Genomic DNA, 17,587 nt, shown 5'->3' with positions numbered 1-17,587 from the left:
AATTGAAGGCTGGCCGGGCCACACTGAGAAAGTTCACTTATAATGTGCTAAAGACAGTGAATCCAATGTTTAAATGTTTAATATTTATAGAAAAATATCCTACATCACAGCTTTCCATTAATGGCTTTTTAAAATAAAAAGCTCCTAAATGTTAAGGATTTTGGGATTGCCATTCAGGGGCCTTCCCCTCTAGATCCACCCCTGCTTAGGTTGAAAAGTAATCCGTGGTCTTTATTCACCAGGGCGCTATGAATCGAGTTTTTATTTTGGTAGTTAATTTTTCACTATTCATGTCTCTAAATATAGTGATGTTAAAAATACTCATGTCAACGATTTCTTCTTGGCACATGTGAGTTTACAAATTAACTCTGAGCCTATACAAATAATGTAGTTAGGAAGGATTATATACAATTAGAATATGCTACCTTCTTTCTTTTAGCTGATTGTCAAATTTGTTTTATTAAGACTGATGGCTTTTTACACATAAATACTGGGTGTTCTATATTTTAACTCACCCATGACGGGAGTGGGGCTGCATTCAGCAGGAGCAGTGATGATGCTTTTGACTGGAGGATGGCTGGCATGTCCACAGCAAGTTTGGATGTTGAGATAAGAAGGATGTCACATAGATGGTTGTCTGTTATCTTGGTTCTCGGTCTGCTTTTGTTCAAAGTCATCAAGGAAAATGTTTACTCACATACAGTCAAGGACAAAAGTGTTGGCACCCCTGGAATTTTTCCAGAAAATACACCATTTCTCCCAGAAATTTTTGTAATTACAAATGTTTTTTGGTATACACATGTTTATTGCCTTTATGTGCATTGGAGCAACACAAAACATCTGAAGAATAAGAATAAGAATAATTGACATAACTTGGCACGCCCGTAGTCGAGTGGTTAAGGCGCATGCCGTATACACAGGCGACCCAGGTTCGAATCCAGCCCGTGGCACTATCTCCTGCATGTCTCTCCCTACTCTCTCCCCACTTTCCAACTCTATCCACTATCCTATCAAATAAAGGCCAAAAATAAATCTTTAGAAAAAATTGACATAACTTTTCACAAAAAAAATATGGGCTGGTCAAAATTATTGGCACCTTTTTAAAACTGTGGGTAAATCATTTTATTTCAAGCATGTGATGCTCATTTAAACTCACCTGTGGCAGTAACAGGTGCTGGCAATCTAGAAATCACACCTGAAGTCAGTTAGAATGTTTAAAAGTTGACTCAACCTTTGTGTTGTGTGCCTGTGTGTGTCACACCAAGCATGGAGAAGAGAAAGAAGAGCCCAGAATTGTCTGAGGATTTAAGAAGCAAAATTGTGGAAAAATATGAACAATCTCAAGGTTACAAGACCATCTCTAGAGATCTTGAAATTCCTTTGTCCACTGTACGTAATATAATCATGGACGTGGATAGAAGAGAAAAATTGACAAAAGAATGCAACGCAGGATAGTTGGAATGGTGGATAAACATCCTCAGTCAACTTCCACACAAATTCAGGCTGTCCTGCAGACTCAGGGTGCAAAAGTGTCAGCTCGGACCATACGTCGTCATGTGAATGAGATGAAGTGCTATAGCAGGAGACCGAGGAGAACCCCACTGCTGACAAAGAGACATAAAAATGCCAGACTGGAGTTTGTAAAAATGTACCTGAGTAAACCTCAATCATTCTGGGAGAACATTTTGTGGACAGATGAAACTAATGTAGAGCTTTTTGGAAAAGCACATCGTTCTACCATTTACAGAAAACAGAATGAGCTCTACAAAGAAAAGAACACAGTACTTACAGTCAAAAATGGTGGAGGTTCAAAGATGTTTTGGGCTTGTTTTGCTGCCTCTGGCACTGGGTGCCTCGATTATGTGCAAGGAATGATGAAATCTGGAGACTATCAAAAGATTTTGGGCCACAGTGTAGGGCCTAGTGTCAGAAAGTTGGGTCTGCATCAGAGGTCATGCGTGTTCCAGCAGGACAACGACCTAAAACATACCTCAAAAAGCACCAAGAAATGGTTGGAGACAAAGCGCTGGAAAGTTCTGATGTGGCCAGCAATGAGTCTGGATCTAAATCCCATTGAACATCTATGGAGAGATCTTAAAACTGCTGTTGCAAGAAGCACCCTTCAAATCTGAGAGACCTGGAGCAGTTTGCAGAAGAGAGAGTGGTCCAAAATTCCACTTGAGAAGTGTAAGAAGCTTGTTGATGGTTATAGGAAGTGATTGGTTTCAGTTATTTTTTCCCAAGGGGGGCAACCAAATATTAAGTTGAGGGTGCCAATAATTTTGTCCGGCCGATTTTTTGAGTTTTGGGTAAAATTATGTCAATTTTAGCTTTTTTCTTCTCCTTTTTTTGTGTTTTTGCAATGCACAGGAAATAAACATGTGTGTACCAAAAGATTTGTAATAGCAAAAATTTCTGGGAGAAATGGTGTATTTTCTGGAAAAATTCCAGGGGTGCCAATACTTTCGTCCATGACTGTATATATGTTGAGCTGAACAGAAAAATTATTCTTTTTGCGTGGAGCGTCATCAGAGGAAACTTTTCCTTTTCCAAGTTTCAGCAGAAGTCAGGTAGGGAGAGAAGCTGGTGTTTATTCTTCAGTGAAGCCGTGTCAATGTCCTTACCCATTGTTGTGCCTTTTAAACTCATCAGATCAAGCAGCTCCTATGTAATGCAAAAGTTGAAAAAAAAGATTAACATTAAAAAGATTAAAAGCTGTGCGGTGTCCGTTGCATTGATGCTCTCGTCACATACGATGGAGTAAAAATCAAAAGCACAGGCTTTGTCTGAAACTTGTCGTTTTAAGTTAGCTGCCGGGCAACTGTGTTCCTGGACATACTTATATGGTTGAAGTCCTGCATTTTCTCTGGATATGTTATTTCTGCTACTTTAGTGAGGCACTGTTTTATGAAGTCTCCCTCAGAGAAAGGCTTTCCATGACAGGCAATAAGATGAGCTATCTCATAGCTGGCGGTTGTGGCATTTTCTTGAGTTTTGTTGGCACAGAAAAATGCTTTTGCTGAGCTAGCAAGCTGGCGGTCATCTGCTTAACTTTCTGCTCTCGCTTGGCACAGGTATATGTGGTGTAAGACTGATGCTTGGTTTTATAGTGTCGTCGAACATTATAGTCTTTCATCAATGCAACAGTTTCATTACAGATTAAACAGACACACTTCCACTTGACTTCAGTGAAGAAATATTTATTTTCCCACCGTGCCTGAAATTATCTGCACTCACTTTCTTTTTTTTTTAAGATTTATTTTTGGGCATTTTTATGCCTTTATTAGATAGAGGAGGACAGTGGATAGAGTTGGAAACAGGGTCAAGAGTAGGGGTGAGATATGTGGTAAAGGGCCTCAGGCTGGATTTGAACCCAGGCTGCCCGCATACATGGGGAGCGCCTTTAACCACTAGGCCACCTGCTCCCATGCACTCACTTTCTATCTTGCATTTCTTTACTTCTGCCATGTTTCATCACCCTTCAACTCTTCTTTGAGTGACGGCACCTGTCTTTTGACATGGAAAAGCTGCCTCTTCGACAAAGCTGCACTACCTAGTGCCGAAACTAAGAAGTACAATACAGCCAAGCGCAAGCTTCATGTTCTCATGTGGGCCATGTTTTGTTTTATTTTTAGAATGTGCCGCGGGCCAATAAAAAACGGGCTGCAGTTGGCCCACGGGCCGTAGTTCGGACACCCCTGCTGTAGATGGTCCAGCCTGACACCTACATCTGAGGAAGCAGAAACATGCATTAAAGAAATCACTGTAGAAAAAGTATCATTCCTGACGCTGATAGTCCTGTTTGCTATTTGGGTCATGTAAACCATCACCATTGATTTCAGTGTGTTTCATAATCAGCTAAAAATTCCTCACAGGAGCTTTAATTTTTTTACAACAAAATCAAATTTAGCATCCATTATAGTAAGAACACTTTGAAAAAGGTTGGTTTTGACTTATCCGATTGTTGGGCTTGGTAAGTCTGAATGAAAAGGTCAAGGACCACCATTTATAGATCCTTGTCATATTCAGCCCATGTTAACTCATGTCTTTGGTCTTTCCAGAGGACCAGCTGCCCTCGGGGTTCCCCACCATAGACATGGGTCCCCAGCTAAAGGTGGTAGAGCGCTCTCGGACTGCTACCATGCTTTGTGCTGCTAGCGGTAACCCTGACCCAGAAATTACCTGGTTCAAGGATTTCCTGCCAGTCAACACATCCAATAACAACGGGCGGATCAAGCAGCTTCGCTCAGGTAAAAGTTGCTTTTATCCCTCCACTCTTCCCCCTCTGCTTTTATTTCCACTTCTTGGTTTTTCAACCCTCCCACTTGCTTTAACCCCTCATTCAATATCAACTCTGCTTTTTTCCCAAACTTGTTTTTATTTTGAGTTCCTACAAAGCTTCAGTTATCCCTCTTGCCCTCATTCCCCTCTTTTTTCTTATTGGTGTATCACACTCTTTCAGCAGTGGTTACTGGCTGTGTTTCTCAGCTGCTCCCCCTTACTCCTTTGCTGCTTCTGCTGTGGCATAAGTTGACTGTGTGTGGTTGCCAACTTTTCCAAACTTTTCAAGGCCTTGAATGGTGAACTCCCAACTTTTTTCTCTGCTTTCTTCTCCAAAAACTCTCTGAGGTCTTCCCATGCAAATCACCATCCCGAAAGGTTTTAAATTTTTACTTAGTAAAGACGTTATGAAATATTTGTTAACTGCACGCCTCAGTGCCCAACATGTCTCTGCTCATGTCTCAGAGAATTTCTCCACTGACAGATTTTTCAAGGTAAACCGAGGTGATGGTGGCATGCACTGTGAGGGAATGTCCTCTTTAAAATGGCTCACTGCTGTGACTAAATAACCAGATAACCACTTTTTTTTCTTTTGTCATGGAAAGTGTGTCTTGTGTGGCTGTGAAATACACTCACAGGCATTGAATCCATGTTATTAGAGGAAATAAATTCAAGAAAATTGTAAAAACAGAAGAAGTATCTCTTGAAATTTAAAACAAGTTATTTTCCTTTATATTCAATTTGTGTCAATCAGCTTTTAAAAAGCCACAGTAGTGTCCTCGGTCCTCCTTCTGCTTCCAGGGACCAACTTTCAAAACCCCTTCCTTGTGATTTAACACCAAACTTTCTTGCTTCTCTCTCAATATTAAACTCTATGCATCCCATTAATTTTAAATCTCTTGCTTCACCCTTGAAACCCTGCTAAGATTTATCCTTTTGACCTGTTATTAACAGAAAATCAAAAGGATTTCTCAAATTCAACCAACTTAAGAAGTATTTGCTGTGTTAGACCTATCTCTTTCCTGTAATGATACAAAAATAGTTCAACAATTCTTTTATGCACAATGCTCTTTGTAGACGATCTATGTCCTTGACTCTTTATTGGAGCTACAGTGCTTTTTCAAGGTGTTTCTACTAAATCAACTCCTGTGTGTAACCAGTGGTCTGATTGTAATGCCATTTCTATGCTGTTTCTTTCTCTTTGTATCTTTTTAACCACAGAGTCCTTTGGTAAGTGCTTCTGTTCCCAGGCCCACACCCTCACTGTCCACTTCTCTACGTAATGTTCACTAATGTTGCTACTTTTGCTGCTGCTGCTCACTTTTACAATATTGAGGTGTTATTAAAATGCATGGCATGCATTTTACTAACATATACACACGCACTTTAAGTCTGCAAGCACCTATACATCATTTGAATTAAAACAACATACTATGGAGGTTAAACACACATACATCCACACACTTGTACACAGATATCTATCACCCTAGAGGTAGCTAGCCTCACCCTCACCTGTGCACCTGCAGCCTTTCCACACCCAAACGACAACAATAACTCTCTCTCCTCACACTCACCTTTATACTTTTCCACTCCTTCACTTATTCACTTCTTCTTTCCCTCACTCACTCACCCAATCTGTCATTCACTCACCCACTTATACTCCCACCACTCAGCTGTATACTATTACCAGTCAATGAGCCATGAACTGTAGATGGCTGGTTGAAGTAGGGTGAAAAAAACAGCAAGCAAATCAGTGGAGGCAGGGATTTCGACTCAAAGAAGTTGACTGGGCATTAAAGATGGTCATACCAAACATGTTACTGCTGTGTAGTAGTTGTGACCCTCATGATCACAGCTGTTTTAATTGTTATTATAGTAAAGTAAACCTTGGTAAGTTATAAAAGAAAACCCACCTGTCAATAAAAGAGTAGAAGAAATATTTGCTTATATGATTATATGATATTTGAGGTGCTGGTGAATGTACAGAGCAACTGTGTACACAGCTTCTCCTGCCCTGTTTAACATCAAAGCCTGCTTCTTTAAGTTATCATTAACTTAGCAAAAGTCAGTTAAAACACACTTTAAACAGTCATTTAAGGTGTTGCAGCACCGTTGCGTTCAAGACAAACTGAGTTGATCCATACTGTTAAAGCTCCAGACAGGCCAAAAGAGATTCTTTACAAAGTGAGCACACTCGCTGTTTGTCACTCTTCTTATATTTATTAAACTTTGAGATGAGAGAGCACACGTTTTAACTCATTGTTGTGCTCCACATTTATCGCACTGGCACAAATGAATGATGTTTAGTTTGTTGCAAAGCCGCTCTTAAATAGAACCTGCGACGTAACTGAAACGAAGCGGAGCGAAGTGCCGCTCCAGGCACATGCCGCTGCTGGTCTAGAGCGCCGGCTATGGGAATGCTCTGATAGACTAGAGAGGGAGTGAAGTGCTCTGCAGTATGATTCACCGCTATACATGGAAAATGGGGGTTGCATACCAGAGTGAAACATGCTAACTGGACTCAGACTGAGCCGTTTGATGTCACATGTCATTCTGCTGTGCTAACGGCGGCATCGATTATGCCTTAATCAAAATGTAATTTAGTAGAAGCGTAGATCAATTATTTTGCTAACTAGCTGGTTCCAAGCCTACGCTTAACTACAGACATTGCTGCATATCATTCTGGTCTGTTGAGGCAGTACAGTCTCTTCTACGCCACATTTCTCACAGTATAATGGTTGGTAATGATTTGAGGGTACTAGGTCTATAAACACATCGTTTCTGCTGAGAGGCTGAAACATGAACTTGACATCTACCACTGATGTTATAGATCACTGAAAATATCCCTGCTGTCAGACTCAGTTGGAAGTATTTTGGCTTTACGTCGGTTTCTCCACTTATCTGGGAGATTTATAAAAAAAATACAACAGCAAACAGCCCAAAAAATCAATACAAGTAGGATTTCATCACAATACAATTTTTATAAAGGCATTTTAGTATTGAAGGGTGGATTTTTCTTTTAGGACAGACAGAAAGTAAAGCAGCACGCCAGATTACTTGTAGGATTACACCTTGATTTGAGCGCAGGTTAAGACTTAAGGGAGTTAAGTATACTTAGAGTCCCAGTCCAGCTCTTAGAGAGCCAGATGCACTGAGTGCAGACACTATCCGACTCCTATAGCCACATCTGCCCCTGCTGCAAGTCAATGAAGTCAAATCAATAACCCCTCTCCTTAAAGCTCTGTCACTGTCTGTCTCTCTGACTATCTGGTATCTGCCTCTCTCTATGGGCTTTCTCTGTCTTTATTTATTCTGTCTTCTCTTATGCCTCTCTCTTTCTCTTATTCTTTAAGGACCTATATTTGAGTCTTTTCTCTCTAATTTGATTCTTCTCCTACAAGATACCCCCAAAACCCTTCCCCATTCCCTTCTTCCCTCCCTGACCCCCTTTCTCCTCCTGTGGTACTAACATTTTCTTCTTCTTCTCCTTCTCTAATCTCGTGCATTCATTGCCCACTCAGGTGGCACGCCCATACGAGGTAAGACCGCTGGGAGGACCAACATAACACAGTGGCCTGATTCCTTTTCAACCCCCGGTTCCTACTTGTCTCACAGATCTGAAAAAAAAACTAGCCCTGGGTGGATTAATCAATGTGGGTTTAGTCCAAAAGACTCAGTCAGGACTCGGCCATATTGGTTTTACTCATCCAACTGTCTCAGATCGGCAGTAGGTGCAGGAGGAGGGAATTGGAATTGAGCAAATCCATTAAACTATGACTTTTAATCACCTCCCCTCTTCTCGTCTGTCATCCTCTTGTCATCCTTTCATTTTCCCATCTCAGCCTCTACAATCACGCTATAACAAAAAATATCCATTGCTTCCTTCCTCGCCATCTTGTGATGTCTTTTTTGTGTCCATTAGTTTAACATCATTTAGCTTTTAACATCTAATTTGACTTCCGTCTAAAGCATGATGTGTTTATACCTTGTTTTTTAGGTCTTTGGTTTTTGCCTGTTTGATTTTTTTTGTTTGTTTGTTTGTTTTTTTCATTTTATCTGGGGTCTTGACCTTAGCTTGACCCAGCCTCTCCCCCTTATCTTGTCTATATTTGCCCAATCAAACGTCCCGGTTTTGCTTCCCCCTCCCAGCTGTGATTTGCTCAGCCTGAAAAGTCCAGATGGTGGAGATTCAAAACTACACTTGCAGACATTAGGGTGCTCACACACATATGAAAACACACAAATATGCACATACACTGACATGTCCTCATGGTTTTTTTTTACCATTTCTCTCTCTTTTCTCTCTCATTACTGATAAAAAGCCCCAAACAACCACTTTTTTGATAAAGTTTTTATGGGCGCTTTTTTGCCTTACCACCTCCCATCTTTACAAACCAAAAAAAAATCTCTGGTTGACTTTTTTGACCATTTTTCTGTTTTCAGGGAGTGAGAAAGCATCGGTCCCTTCCCAAGGCTTTGCGTATGTCGTTCCTTTTTTTTTTTGTGATCTGTTGACCCTGATGGAGGTTGGTTGATGTCTATACCTCCTTTGCTGGGTTTGTTTTTAAAATGACATCACACTCCTGATCCCATTGGTGGATCTGAAAGGGTTGGGGATATTTTATTGCCATTGCAATACCTTTGTGACGTTTCATTTTGATTACTTAAACATGATTTGCTCCCTAATATAACAGCATCTTAACTTTCAGGAAAGGGTTTTGTAACTGGATTTCTCTACACATTTAGTTGCTTGCTTTCTTTGTCTCTCCCTTGCATGAAGACTACATTTTTGTAGGCTTTGTTTGAGTGCTTTTTTCTTTTGTTCTCATTTCTAAATCAGGAAGCTGACCCATGTTTCGGGCAGGTTCTTGCTGGCAGTGGTGGAAACTTGTTAATATCTCCCAATAGACTTGGCGCCCTTTTTGGCCCTATGTGCTACAAAGTTCAGCTTGTTTTTGCTGACCAAACTCCCTCAGACTCATTTACCCTTTATACAGCTCTTCCCATTTTCTATGTTTTGTTTACTTCTGTATTTATGCAAATGGTTTGATGTCTTCCACTAAATGCTCTTTTTCTTCACTGTCTGTCTGTGTGACTCTCTCTCCTCCGTCTCTGTCTTCTACTCTTCCTTTTCATCCCTCCATCCTCCCAGGTGCCCTCCAGATAGAGATGAGTGAGGAGTCAGATCAGGGGAAATATGAGTGTGTTGCCACCAACAGCGATGGGACACGCTATTCCACGCCAGCCAACCTTTACGTCCGAGGTAAGAGGGGGATAAAAAAACAGTCTGGTCTGGAAGTACAATTAGAGCTGAAGGATTTAAAGATCACATTGAAAATGGATTTGATTCCTGGAAGATATTTAGATCTTTTTATGCACACATATTCTGCTAGGAATATGGATTAGACATATTAATGTGATATGCCGCTATTAAAAAGGCTTTGTTTTATAACTCCTTTCTCTAGAGCTATAAAACAGGGAGGGTTTTTCATCAGAAAAGGCCAGGCCGAGTGTTTCACTCAGGCTGTTAATCTCTCTGCCCTCCTCTCTTAGCCTCATGACCTCAGAGAGAAAACCAAATCATTGTCTGGTTAAGACTTGTGTTCTCTCCGAAAAATCTGACAGGCATCTCCCTTCCTCCGGGCTGCGTCTCCTTCAACACACATACCAACACATTCAGCGCGAAAAAATGTTTGAATCCGTGAGACATTTTTATTCCCGTGGCCTTTTGCTCTGTTGTCTGCCCACACGAAAGATAAATAAATAAATAAAGGCTCTAAACAGCAAAGCATGTTTTTTTTCTGAGTCCAACATCGCTCGGAGGGATTAAAAAAAAAAAAAAAAAACAAAGACAGAAAAACACACATACATGTCCTATGCTAAATATATAAAATTACGTGCACACACACAGAAGAAAGTCGCTCAAACTGCAGCGAGTCAGTGATGTGCGTCTAACAGTGCTTGCAGGGCCAGTAAAATGTTGCAGTGCTGCTCAGTGAGTGTTTGACAGGAGGTCTGTGGAGACAGCCATCAGAGGAGGCTGCCTTAAAAACAGGAAGGCTTTCAGCATCACACTGCCCATCTATTGCCTCTGTTTTTGTCACTCTGCTCTTCTCATCACTCTCTTCTTCTTCCTTTTTCTCTTTGGATTCCCCCTCACTCTGTTGCCACCTTGCCATGCTCTTTTGTCTAACTTGTTTTCTCTCTGTCTCCTGTCTCTTCTTTGGTGTTTTCCTCCTCTTTTTTTCTTCTTCTCTTACTCCTCCTCCCGCCGTGCTCTGTCCTCCCTCCCTCTGCAGAGCTACGAGAAGGTTGGTACAGTAACGACTGTGTGTCTCCTTTGAGTCTCTCCTGAGTATTTTCTTTTCTTCCATTAAACTACCATTTGTGTTTGTGTGTCTGGGCTGTTTTATGTGCAGTACTGAAGGTTTAAACCTGCCTTTGAGATATTCTGTACACCGTATTCTTCTTCTTTTAACTTCTTCCCTGCGAGTGCATGCCTGTGTGTGCTTTGAGTTTCATGTTTTCTAGTGTGAGTTTCTTTTGTGTTTCAGTTCATGAAATATTTAATGGAGCACACCTAAAAACATCATGAATAAAACATGTTGATATCACATGCGCCCTGGTGGTGATGTAGCAGACTGTTTGAATGTTTGCAGTCCCCTTTGAATGCCTTGAAACTTCATCTCAGAGCACAAAGAACTAACAAAAAAAGGTCATTTCACACATAATATGACTGTCATCCACTGTTCCGAGAACAACCATGAATATCTAATTGTCTCTCCTTTCCTGCCCCCATCATTCATCGCGGCCTGGTCCAGTTCGTCGTGTCCCCCCTCGCTTCTCCATCCCCCCAGCTGACAGCGAGATCATGCCAGGGGGCAACGTCAACATCACCTGTGTGGCAGTGGGTTCCCCCATGCCCTATGTGAAGTGGATGCTTGGAGCAGAGGACCTGACACCCGAGGACGATATGCCCATCGGCCGCAACGTCCTTGAATTGACTGACGTCCGCCAGTCCAACAATTACACGTGTGTCGCCATGTCAACACTTGGTGTGATAGAAGCAGTGGCGCAGATCATTGTGAAAGGTTGGTGTTTATACATGAAAATATTAAAGGTGTGCACGAGTAAAGAAGCAGTGCCTTTAACTTGCCTCCAGTGAGACCTAGATTTTATTCTATACATTTTTTAGAGGTTAAAAACCACCATGTAGCCACTTCTCTCAGGAAGTGTGCTTTCGATTTATGAAATTTAAAAAGAGAGTTTAATACACAAAAGAAATTTCAATTTTACCACTAAGTTAGCTCCCTTTGCACGCTTACATAATGATATTCTTTATACTCAGCAATGTTCACAGGGGTCATACAGCCTGAGGCTTGATTTCGGTCCAGTCTGATGACTTTCAGGACCATACTCAACTTCTGAGCAGTGTCTCTGGCTTTCTATATTTTGAGTTAGTCTAGCTTGTTTTTTTTCTATCTGACATGACCCATTCATTAAACAACGGTTGAGGCAGAGTTAGCTATAAAGCTAACATCAGAAATCATTTAAAGTCTCTTAAATATGTAATTTTAAAGGAACTATTTGCAGGCAAAGATATATGAAGGTATCAAGTGGCAAAAATGGGCAAAAAGTGTTAAACTAGGTCCAAAGTGGCAAAAATGGGCCTAAGATGAGAAAAATTGGTTAAAAGTAGCAACAAAAAGTGGCAAAATGGTCAGGAAAAAAGAGTAAAATGTGTAAGTAGCAGGAATAAATAATTTCATCATCAGACCCAATAATAGTTTGACACACTTTGTGCTCCAAAATTAGGTAACACTTCAGCCAGGATGCTAGCAATAATATCCAACACACATACACTGATATCATCAGTAAGTCAGAACTGGGCAGGGCCCATTCTCTGTTTTTTTTTTTTTTTTTAGGAGCCAACTCTGTCAGCAGGCCTGCTTGGCACTGTTTGGCCTTCTTCCACTCTCTCTCCTCACATTCACTCTGTGTCACTCTTAAGCTGTCCTCTTTGAATGCAGGCAGTCCCCCAACAACAACAAATATCTTTAAAAGAAAAATAAATTATAATTATTTGTGTGTTACGTTAGCAATTATTATCTAAACATAATATGAACTATAAAATTGTACATGTACAGAATGAGAGAAAAATGATGTACAACATTTTTCTCCTCTGTTATGAAACACTCTGGAATAGACCTTTAATAGCATAATTGTTCTTCTTTTGTAGCCTCTGCTATTTTGAAGATCAATGTTTATTTGTGTCTAAAACTAACATTAAAATGCATCTCTGTTAACAAAGTCATAATTAAAAAGACAGAAAAAATTCAGCAGAAGTCATTTCAAACTTTTGAACTATCTTGTTTGGGAAATGAATAAAATTGAATTAATAAAGGTCTAAGGGACTGCAAATTACAATAACTATTGTTAACTTGGAATTGGCTATAAGGCAGTAATTGTAATAGAGGTTAATCTGATTGATTTGATTTATTAAAAACACATTTCTATCTATTTACTATTTATCGTTCAGTTCTTTTGATAATTTCAAATAAATGATGTTCATTGTATATCTCAAGTAACATATCTCTCTCTCTGTTCTCTCTCAGCTTTGCCGAGGGCTCCAGGTACACCTGTAGTCACAGAAAGAACTGCAACAAGCATCACACTCACCTGGGACTCAGGCAACCCCGAGCCTGTCTCGTACTACATCATTCAGGTGGGTCTCACACACAGAGCCTTCACTGTATACCTGCACATTTCTCTAATTAATCCAAATGAAACTTAAAAATAAAACTACAGTGAAATTACTAAATATGTCAGTTATGAAAAAATGGTAACCAATTTAGATTTTTAAAAAAATGAGCTTAAATATTTTTAGGTTTTAGGTGTGTTATTTTGGCCTTTATATGTAAATTTTTAAAATTATATTGCTGGAGTATTTGATCAAGTAGAGCCTCAAACTATTCTTATTTCTTCCATCTTTTTTCCTTCAGCACCGTGCCAAAGGGTCTGAGGACCCTTATAAAGAGATTGATGGAATCGCCACAACGCGCTACAGTGTAGGCGGTCTCAGCCCGTACTCCCACTATGACTTCCGGGTGGCAGCAGTGAACACCATTGGCCAGGGTCCCTCCAGCGATGTGGTGGAAGCTCGCACGGCTGAGCAGGCCCCCTCCTCTCCTCCTCGACAGGTACAGGACTGATGGGACAAAGTCAAAGTTTGTTATAAACTGTAGATTTAATCCATTATTAGTAAAGACTTGGTGAGAATAATTTCATCTCAAGGTCAGTTGTTGTTCAGAGTCAAGTACATCATGTTTCAATGTGAAATTTTTAAATTATACTCAAAAATGTTCTTCTTAAATTTCTTAAAGAAGACACTTTTCCACTGAACTTGCTCCAGTGAAAGCAAAGAAAAGTTTATCTCAATGCGCTGCTGTTGAACTTTGTGTGTGTAATGCAGGTCAGAGGTCGTATGCTGAGCACTACAACAGCAATTATCCACTGGGATGAACCAGAGGAGCCAAACGGCCAGGTGGTGGGTTACCGAGTCTACTACACCTCAGACAACACGCTTCCAGTCAACCAGGTGTGTGTCTGCTTGTGTTTGGTTTGGCTTGATTTAGTTGTAACTTCCTCTAATCACTGATGACTTGTGTTATCTGCATGTGTCTGGTACGCAGGTTTGCATCTGTGTGACTGCTTTAATTTATGGGTTGTGTTGTGATCTTGTTATGTGCAGTGGGAGAAGCAGATGGTGCGCAGCGCCAACTTCATCACCATCCAGAGTTTGACTCCGAACAAGACTTATTACATCCGAGTGCTGGCGTTCACCTCCGTAGGAGATGGACCGCTGTCCCAGGACCTGCAGATCATTGCTAAGACTGGCGGTAAGAGAGAGGGGGAGCTAAAAATGTATGCACATATAGACTGACATAAAAAAAAATCACAGCAGGGGTTTTTGTCTAATTTATGGCAAAAATATCTCATAAAACAGTACAAGGCACATTCTCCTGGCAAGTCCTGATTAACTTCTTTTTTCAAGACATTACAAGCAACAATAATGCCTCAATCCTTCAAATTAGAATAGCTGCCAATGCAGCATGCCAAGTTTTATTGTGTAGTTGATTGAAATAATAAAGCAGTACAAGCCTTATTGTTGTTTAAAATGTCTCAAAATAGGATATTCATCTGGACTTGTGAGGTGAATTTTGGTTCATAGTAAGTGTGGCGAAATACTTTTGAGTGGAAATTTAATTAACTCTGAAGATTAAAGTTTTTGCAGTGCAACTGCTAAACTTTATCTTAACACTCTTTTATTTTCTCATCTCTGTAGTTCCATCACAACCTTCAGAGTTTAAAGGTGAGGCCAAGTCTGAGACCAGTATCCTGCTGTCCTGGGTAGCCCCACCCCAGGGTGGTCCTGATAACCAGATTACAGGATATGAGTTGGTCTATAGGCGGGCTGATGACACAGAGGAGGTAAGATGAGATAGAGAGGTGAATTAGAAAGATGTTTGGATTGATAGCTGGGTGTGAAATGAAAATCAGTTGATCTCAGGGTTCAAGTGTTTAATTCTGTTTTATGCAGTTTCCTTTATATCGCTGCCACTGGGCCAAAACCTTCTATCTCCATTTTTCATGATTTTATTTTTTTCATCAATCAGTGCTATTGGCCACCCTTTACCTCTGTCAGTGAGTTTTAACAAATTTTAAACCAAAGAAAAAAGTCCAAAAGATGCTGAACAAGACCATTCAGTGTTAAACTATTGAAAAAAACAGCATGTTTTTATTTATTCCCTAAAAAGTGGTGATTTTGTAGATAAGAGGTTTTGGCCCAATATTTTCATCTATTCTTGTGTAGCTCTAATTAGAGCTGCCTCGAATTATTTGGGTGATTCAATTCAAAAAAATTCCTTGAGGCAAATTATCTGCCTCGAGGCTTTGCTTAACTCAGTCATGTATACATAGCCCATGCTGTAATCTTGGACATCACGCCATATGTTGCACAACGGACGGCTAGTGATGTGGTGCAATGCACTTGTTTTCGCTGTTACTATAACATAACATGCATGATTTGAGGCGTGAAAATCACAAGGGAAGAGATGTTGATGCAGTGATGTTTACAGGCATGCGTCCTGTGTAATGCAGCCAGTGCCCGTGGCTTCATGGCAACAATGGCACTATGCCTGCACCAGTGAACCTACGCAGATCTCCGAGTTTACGTGCTGCCTGCATGAATCGCTGGTGTGAGCCGGCACTCAGTTTGTGTCTGCAGACTTCAGGGAATTTCATAAACTTCTCTGATTGACCTGACAGTTTTACAGAAAACCGTCAGGCGCCACGATTCAAGTCCTGTTTTGGTGCTTTCGCTCTGTCCCTCTCTCTCTCGCTCCTTTTCTTCCGTGTGCATACATTATACATTTAATTTTAAAATATTTAAATTCAGAACACTGACTTCTTGATTACAGCGTATTTTTCAAAATGTTTCAGCATCCTGAACAATTTGATAAGACATATTGATAATGAATTGACACCAATCAAATAGAAACACGCTATTGCCATAGATAGTGACTAACAGAGAGAATAAATAGGTCAAAGTTCATCATCATACAGTCAGGATTCAATAGGTATAGAAGCAGCGTTATCACTTAAAATGTGTTCTCCAGGTCAGTGGATGGTCTTAAAAGGTCATATTTTTTATGGTGGATGAACCCACAAATAAAAATGTGCAAAAATTAAAAGTGAACACCCTTTAAAAAATAGACCATATTCTTGTAATCTAAAAGTTAACCTTTCAGACATCATCAGACCACTGTATGAGTGATGGAGCTTTATTCTTGCTATAATGTGAAGTATTACTTTTATGCATAAAGTAGAGGATATTAAAATGGTCAAGTATCCCTTTACTTTGGTGACAAATTGGAGAATAACAATAAACTACAATAAAAGAAATAAAGTGTTGGCACCAAAAATTTCCTGGGAGAGGATCCCTAAAACCCCAAATATGGCATAATCTTATGTAATTATTTAACTTCCTTGCCTTGTAACTTTAAGAAATGTAAACTGTCATCAGAACTTCATTACACTTGGTAAAATAATTTTCTTCAGAGAACCTGTTAATATCAATTTTTAATATAGAAGTAGTTCATTTAAGGGACCCAGCTTCTTTTCTCATTTGTCTAGTACTTCTTCTCTTAAAAAAGCAAAAGTGACTGGTAAAAAAAATGCAATATTTCTTATTAGAGTACTCGATTAATCGCCAGAAGAATCGATAGAGTACTCAACTACAAAAAGCGCATCATGGCATGGGGAACAGTAATTTAGCGTCAGTTACCTTGTTTTTATTATTATGGGACACTATCATAATTGACTCAATCAATCAATCAACACCAGTGTAATCTCAACACATTAAAAAATAGCAAGTCTAGACCATTGTCCAATTTATATCTAAGAGACCCATCATATATCCATAAAGAGCAAATCAATGACCTCAATGGTTGAAAAACTAAGCCAATAAGGAAATGCAAAAGACTGTCTTTTTAGGATGATTGCAGAAGCACCATAGTCACATGGTCAGTATCTATTAAAGTGCTGGGTTTTTTTACAGCAGAAATGAACATGTTTAAAGGTAGCATCAAAAATGGCTGATATGGCTGCAAGGCTCCACCTTTTTGTTGTCAATATGGTGGTTGTCGCTGAATGGCTTCATAGGCACTCTGTATTTAACCCGTGTATGATGTTCGGGTCTGTGGGACCCATTTTCAATTTTTATTAAAAGAAAAATGATATGAGTAATTATTTTTTCAGACCCAGACTCATTGGCCTTGGCTCATTTTCTGTGAAGAATATATATGAGAACACATTTTCAATGACCACGCACTTTATACCCCCCTACACATTTGTATTACATAAGGGATGTTCAGGTCCAGTGGACCCAGGGCAAAAAAAAGTGTGGAAATTGTAGGTCCTGTGTACCTTCACTCTGTCCACCTCCTTTCTGGGCCTACTGTGTGTGTGTGGAGTGTGTGTGAGAGAGAGAGAAAGTGTGTGAGTGTAAGTGTGAAATTTGTGTTTCTGCCCCTGCCGTTCCTGAACCAAGTTGCTAACCTTGCAAAGCAGATGGAAACGCCCTTTTCCTTGTGTCTAACTGGCGAATCCAACTTGCAAAGCTCCCGTCTGAACTGTTTGGGCCCGGTTAGAAAGTGACAGGACCAATCAACGACGAGGGGCAGTACTTTCAGGTGCAGTGGAGTTGTGACGTAAGCAAGCAGCAACAAGAGATCGGTGCAATTAT

The 17,587-nt window shown here is 40.1% G+C and overlaps 1 protein-coding gene across 19 annotated transcripts in view; it reads left to right on the top strand.

The window, feature by feature from the left end:
• The window catches only part of ptprdb (protein tyrosine phosphatase receptor type Db), a 249,671-nt gene that overhangs the window by 178,727 nt on the left and 53,357 nt on the right, over positions 1-17,587 (top strand). For 7 of the 19 annotated variants that reach the window (XM_041784691.1, XM_041784689.1, XM_041784686.1 and 4 more), the window contains 11 exons: positions 4,062-4,250; positions 5,503-5,511; positions 7,803-7,820; positions 9,434-9,544; positions 10,581-10,592; positions 11,103-11,372; positions 12,897-13,006; positions 13,284-13,481; positions 13,754-13,879; positions 14,033-14,180; positions 14,627-14,772. In XM_041784691.1, the coding sequence (XP_041640625.1) occupies positions 4,062-4,250; positions 5,503-5,511; positions 7,803-7,820; positions 9,434-9,544; positions 10,581-10,592; positions 11,103-11,372; positions 12,897-13,006; positions 13,284-13,481; positions 13,754-13,879; positions 14,033-14,180; positions 14,627-14,772 (1,337 nt within the window). The remainder of the gene's footprint in view (positions 1-4,061; positions 4,251-5,502; positions 5,512-7,802; positions 7,821-9,433; positions 9,545-10,580; positions 10,593-11,102; positions 11,373-12,896; positions 13,007-13,283; positions 13,482-13,753; positions 13,880-14,032; positions 14,181-14,626; positions 14,773-17,587) is intronic. The other 12 variants (XM_041784696.1, XM_041784693.1, XM_041784688.1 and 9 more) reach the window with 5 other exon arrangements.

This window comes from Cheilinus undulatus, linkage group 4 (genome assembly GCF_018320785.1).
Source record: "Cheilinus undulatus linkage group 4, ASM1832078v1, whole genome shotgun sequence".
Taxonomy (NCBI): domain Eukaryota; kingdom Metazoa; phylum Chordata; class Actinopteri; order Labriformes; family Labridae; genus Cheilinus; species Cheilinus undulatus.
The sequence above is the reverse complement of the archived record's forward strand: the minus strand, read 5'-3'. Positions and strand labels throughout refer to the sequence as shown.